This window comes from Mus pahari, chromosome 9 (assembly GCF_900095145.1).
Source record: "Mus pahari chromosome 9, PAHARI_EIJ_v1.1, whole genome shotgun sequence".
Classification (NCBI taxonomy): Eukaryota; Metazoa; Chordata; class Mammalia; order Rodentia; family Muridae; genus Mus; species Mus pahari.
The window spans coordinates 64,928,663-64,935,036 of NC_034598.1; the positions used below are offsets into that span (position 1 = coordinate 64,928,663).

General features: G+C 37.9%; 1 protein-coding gene across 7 annotated transcripts in view; it reads right to left on the reverse strand.

Annotated features, from left to right (window-relative positions):
- The window catches only part of Osbpl8 (oxysterol binding protein like 8), a 132,261-nt gene that overhangs the window by 31,640 nt on the left and 94,247 nt on the right, over positions 1-6,374 (reverse strand). For all 7 annotated transcript variants that reach the window (XM_021205463.2, XM_029542199.1, XM_021205460.2 and 4 more), the window contains 2 exons: positions 4,175-4,252; positions 1,888-1,989 (listed from right to left, as the gene is read on the reverse strand). In XM_021205463.2, coding sequence (XP_021061122.1) covers positions 1,888-1,989; positions 4,175-4,252 — 180 coding nt within the window. The remainder of the gene's footprint in view (positions 1-1,887; positions 1,990-4,174; positions 4,253-6,374) is intronic.

The window sequence follows — 6,374 nt, forward strand, 5'->3', positions numbered from 1 at the left end:
AAAAAAAAAAAAAAAAAAGATGTTTTAATCTAAAGTTATATTGCATATACATTTACATTAAATACATCTTTAGTCAGAAGGCTACTTCATGGCAATGCACTGCAGATAAATGTTGAGTCCACATGGCTCCTGATTCTAAGAAACTCTGGTTTTTGTGGAACAGTAGACCAAAATTTCAAATACATTAAGTAGAATCCCTAGCTTCCTTGATCATTCAATGGTCATTAAAATAAACTTCCATAGTACTGAAATTATTCTGTGGTAGCAGTTACAACTGTTAATTTTTGTGAATAAATGATTATTCTGTCTTTTTTAACTTTGCTTTTCTGAATGCTTTTAGTACTTCCAGGGCTTCTCCTAAATATTTGGTAAACAGTAAGAAGAAGAAAGAACCTCTACCTAATCTCTAAATGTGCCCTTCTTAGATAACTGTTCCCAGTCATTACCTAAGGTGTGCTATATAAATGTCTAGGAGGAAGTCTGTAAGTGTAGGCACATTATTTATTTTTATGAAATATTCCTCACCTTAAGCTCTAATGCCACCAATAGTTTTATCAGCTTTTTCTATCACTTCATACATCTGTACTCATTAAAAGCTGTTGCAAGGCAAATAACTAGCTTACAACACTGAAGAGTTTGCCACTATTGTATTCAAATTACACTAGGAACTTCCTTCACATTTACTCATTGGATGTACAGGAACATAAGGTAAATGAATGTACAACTCCTTAAGGAGTTAAGTGAGCAGAACCCTAGTAAAGTAAGATACGGAGAGTAAGGGAGACTCTGAAGCCAGGATTAAAAAGACAAAAATCGTCAAGAAAAGGTGTGTGTGTGTACATCTCTCTATATAATAAGATGGTAAATCAAGAGAATCAAAGAAAAGATAGTTACTCTGATGTAATATTCTTGTCTTGGGGATTTAACAGTAAAAAAGAGGGTCACCTGTCTGGAATGAAGGTATGGTTTAAAGGCAGCCACGGTGTCAGCTTGTGAGCTGCTGAGGCTAGAGGATGGCCATGTGTCCAAGGCCCGTCAGGGCTGCACAGCAATGCCTTGTTTCAAAATAACAGAGTGGGTTGGGGCTGTCTGGGGACTTGCAGAGGATAGGTTTAACTCTGGGAAAGAAAACAAGTAGGATCCAGAGATAATATGCTCTCAAGAAGAGAGAAAGTAAGCTGGAATTTATTTTCAGCACAAAAGTGAAGAAGACCCTTGCAGTATTTGAACCGTGTGCAACCATGATGAGGTTTCATTGTAAAGGGAGACTTGTTTTTAATGTTTAAAGGAACCATTCGGTAGTAGTTCTGCTAACTCATTTACTTTCAAAGGCAGGAGTAAAGATGTCTGCAGCTGTCTGTCTGTCAGGTGAGAATGGGAGAGAAGACTGAGTGGCCAGGGTAAGAGGAGGGCGGAGAGCAGTGAGGACCTGCACTCACTGCACAGCGCTTTTCAAGCAAAACCTTTTAAAATTTGTTCTTATTTTTTCGTTTTTCAAGACAGGGTTTCTCATTCTGTAGACCAGGCTGGACTTGAATTCAGAGATTCCCCTGCTTTTGCCTCCCAAGTGCTGAGATTAAAGGCATGCACCATCACTGCCTGGCTCAGGTACAACTTTTATATTAACTTGTTCAAATTCCAATCTGCAATAATACCAAATGATAAGTGGAGTAGTAAAATATTTTTATAATGGGTTATATTAAACAACGTGGTTTCACACTAGTCAAAATGCAGTAACAGAGCTGCTGTTCTGAGGCTACTGGAGCCCCCTCTTGTGAAGACTGGCACATAGGACACAAACAAAGTTCCAAGCATCTATTGTTTTGTCTCACACTTTCTCATCCCCACAAGTAAACGCTGGGTGAGAGTTCAAACCCAAGCCCTGACCTTCAGCCAGTCGGCCATGACAATGACAGAGGGGTCTGTGATGGTGCTGAGTAACTCCTTTGTGGCTCTCTTCTTCTCTTCACGGTAATTTTTCTTTTGTACCTAACATAAGGAGAAATAAAAGACTCAGTAGAAGAAACAATTTCTTATGGTTCTGGCATTTTCAGATAAAAAGTTAGACAGGAGTTTTTGACAAGCAGGTTGGAATCTGGTTTCCATGGTCACTACACCAGGTCTGTGTACCCTTTTAAGTCACTACTAAGCTTTCAGATGCACACAATCTATAGAAACACACACACAAAATATCCCTTTTGATTTTTTTTTTTAAAAGAGTTTCTATGCCTATCATGTTCTTTTAACTGTGCCACAAGATTCCTGGCATAAATAAAATATTGACAGTGTTAGCATTGAGTGCATTGGTGAACTGGTATTATTCTAAACTCATATTGATAACATTCCTCAATTTAATCACCACAATAAGCTTTTCAGGTAGAATTATTATCAGCTTTATGTTCAAGAACACTGAGGCCGAGACAGTAATGTGCCCCGAATCACACAGATAGCAAAGTGTGAAACAGGATTCTGATGCAGACTGGCTTTCAAAGCCGCTCCAATCACAAGGGATTTTCCCAATGTATACTCTTCCTGGTAGAAATCTTCTTAGCTACTAGCTTTGGATTATTATGAGCAATGCTGCAATTTCTCCCAAATGGAAGGTGCGCCTCCTATTTATTTATTTATTTATTTATTTATTTATTTATTTATTTATTTCTAAACTCCAAGGTAGAATACTAAGAAACTATGAGATGAACTTGTTAATATATTAAATGTTTTACTTTCTTAGGTAAATTACTCCTTTGAAATAACCCATGAAAGCAAAAGTGAATTAATAGTTCTATTGTTGTTTTGTTATTTGGATAGGGAAAGAGTAATAACATATTAGTGTTTACATTTTTTCACAAATAAGACAAAATCTATCAAAGTTGAATTTAATTGAAATTATATAACATAATAAAGTTTAACTGTTAATTGCCTCTAATACCTAAAACTTATGGTCATTTTATTTTAGGTGGTTTTTATTTATTTTTACTTTGAGTGTGAGTGTTTTTCCACAAACATGTATATCTGTGCATCCCATACATGCAGTGTCCATGGAAGCAATAGAGGCCAGCAGATCTTGTGGAACTGGAGCTACAGAGGGTTGCTAGCTGCCATGTGGGTACTGGAACTGGACTCGGATCCTCTGGAAGAGCAGCCAGTGCTATTGAATAGCTTTACTATGAGATGGCTGATGCAGATGCACACAGGACCAGCCACGGAACACAGACAGATGTGATTGATGAGGAGGGAACAGACCTAGTAGAGAGCATGTGTTCTTTAAGCTTCAAGATCTATGGCCACTCAGGAAGGTAGCCTCCACGCTATACATTTCTTAAGAAACAAGTTGGAAATCTGGACTTTCATTGTCTCAAAATTTAAAACATGATACAGGTCAAGCAAAATATATATTCCTATGGGCCTGGAAATTAGCAAACTAACTTAAGTGGATGCCAGAAATGTCCTCTGGCAGTTCCACATCAATGAGGTGCCCTCTCGGCTCTGTTAACGCTGAAGAGATGCCTACTCCAGAGCTTGTGCTATGGTGAGCCGGGGTCTAAAACAGCCTGCTCTGGAACAGGCATCAAAACGTCTTATGAGCTGACCAACTGCACGGCAGCGTAACACATGGACACTATGCATGTATGCTTGCCCTTCCATCCATTCCCTTTAGGAGGACACATATCAATGTTTTATATTAGCCCATATTCAAAAGCACATACAAATACAATGTCAGAAGATCATCAACTTTATTGTAAGACTGGCTCCTAGTAATAACAGAAGATATATCCATAAAGTCCCAACCGACATGACCACCCAGTGAGCTGAACAAGGACACTATCACTGGGCATGCCAAAGGAAAGCCCCCACAAGGCCTCAACTACACACAAGAACTATATGCAACTGAGGAAATCTGGGATGAGGAGAGTGGCCTTCCTCAGAGAAGACAACACCAACTGGTTATTCAGTGCCAATGGTCAGCCTTGAAAACATACATACAATAACATTATATGCACTGAGTAGGTTAATATAGTACTATACATATATGCATGCAATAACAATTAACAAAGAGGCCATGAATTTTATGGAGAGCAGGGAGGGGTATTCGGGAGGGTTTATAGGGGAGAAAGAGAAGGAAGAAATGCAATTATAATATACAAAAAAATTAAAAATAACTATAGAAACTAACCTTAAGAGACTCTTTCTTAGTGAGTTTACTTGAAGTTGAACTGTCCTTTTCTGAGCCATTATATAGTTTAGATTCAGACTGAGATGAAAATAAGAAGATAATTAAAACTTACATTTATTTTACATACCACATAAAACTTAACATTATCTTTCTTACACTCTTCCCACTTGCTGCTATGATTTAAGCAAACGAGGATTTTAATACAAAGTTTTCCCCACATGGTATTTGTGTTTTCACATGCATGTATGCACACTCAAAAATTAATCTGCAATGTGAATTTAATATTTCTAAATCTTATACTTCATTTCTCAGGATATTTCTTTGAAAATATACAATTGTTCAGTTATTCTTAGTATAAAAATTGCTAAAGCAGTGTTAAAATATGCTATAAAAGGAGACCATGTAAGTTTCATTAAATTGACAGACAGACTACCCACTATCTCAATTCCTTCATCTTCAAAAATTCAGGCAAAACCACTTCAATTGTGGAGTTTAACACAGTACTCCCAGGATCTTTTTCTTCCCACTTCTCCAGTGTACTAATATTGTGATTAATAACAAAACTTGTTTTTGTTTTTGAGTTTATAGTTTGTCTTCATAAGGGGGGGGGGAGTCTTCATAAAACCTGAAAACTTGAACAACACACATTTCTGTATTCACTTTACATGTCAAAAAGAGGCTCAGAGAGGCTGATTTCTCAGACACAATTGTTAACATAGAAGTGACTGAAACCCAACTCTTCTGATGCAATGCCCACAGTCTCTCCTTAGGGTACAAAAGCATACATTTGAGAGATACCTCGATAAAGCTTAGAACATTACCACCCTACTCCCTCAATGTCCTACACATTTTCATTTCTACCACTGTCAGACATAGGACAGCATACTAGCATTCGTAATAATACTCTGGGTATACACCGAAATTGATCCAAATGGTAGCTCCAAATGTTGAACAGCTACACCTGCGTATCACTAGCTTTAACCAAGGATCCTTCACTCAAGTTCATGACCCACGGTGGCAGCACCATGGTTATTCCCTGCTGAGAAGACTGCCAGTGTACCAGCTGAAGAAAAGGAATGAGCCAAACATTTTTGATCAACCAACGAAATGAAAATGTCATTGAAGCTCATTTATCTTGTTTATGCTAAAAATACCTCTGGTGGCTGGCATGAAATACCTTTACATAAACAGGGCATAGATGAGGAGAAAAGGAATGAGCCAAACATTTTTGATCAACCAACGAAATGAAAATGTCATTGGAGCTTGTTTATCTTGTTTATGCTAAAAATACCCCTGGTGGTTGGCATGAAATACCTTTACATAAATGGGCATACATGAGGTTATGATGATGGTAGTTAATTGACAGGAAACTAGCTGAAATTATTTTCAATGCAGAAAACAGACCTCAACCTCCTTAAACTTTTAAGTTGCTGACCTAAGTGGCTTGAAATACCACGCTGCTTGTTCTCACCAAAATAATTTTTCATAATTACTCCTGCTACATAGTTATCTGTTTCCTCAAAACAGATAGCTCTGAGGACTTAGTCCCAAAAGATGACCCAGCTGCTGTCAGAGGAATGCAATGCATTACAACTGTCACAGAATTCTGCTTCCTACAAATAGGAAGAGCACACATTAGCTACTGCTATCTACTGAGGAAGAGCACTCATGTTGTTGGCTTGAATGTAGATGGCATTAATGGCTGTGCAGTAATTATAAAGGACTGTGTTAAGCATTGTGTATATACCGCCTCACTTAATGCTAAAAGCAATGCTGAGATAGCAGTAGCACCCCCTTTACTCGTAAGAAATCTATACCTACAGATTAGATGGCTTCCCTAATCATATAGACAGTGAATAGATAAACAGAATTTTGTATCTTGGCTTAATACTGAGCTTCGTGGTTTTGGTAATCTCACTTTACTGGTTTATTGCTTTTGAATGCTCTTCATACAGTGTAGCAACCAGCATCAAATGTAAAGCGTTTTCTCTATAAATAAGAGAAAATGTTTCCCCAACAAGGTCAAGTGACAATATCTGGTTTGACTACTCCAGGATTCCACTGTCATATGAATTATCAGGCAAGAAGCATGCCATATGAGACTGGTATATCAGGACACAGGTAGAGACTCGAGCTCATGGGGTACTGGTTAGTTCATATTGTTGTTGTACCTACAGGGTTGCAGCCCCCTACAACTCCT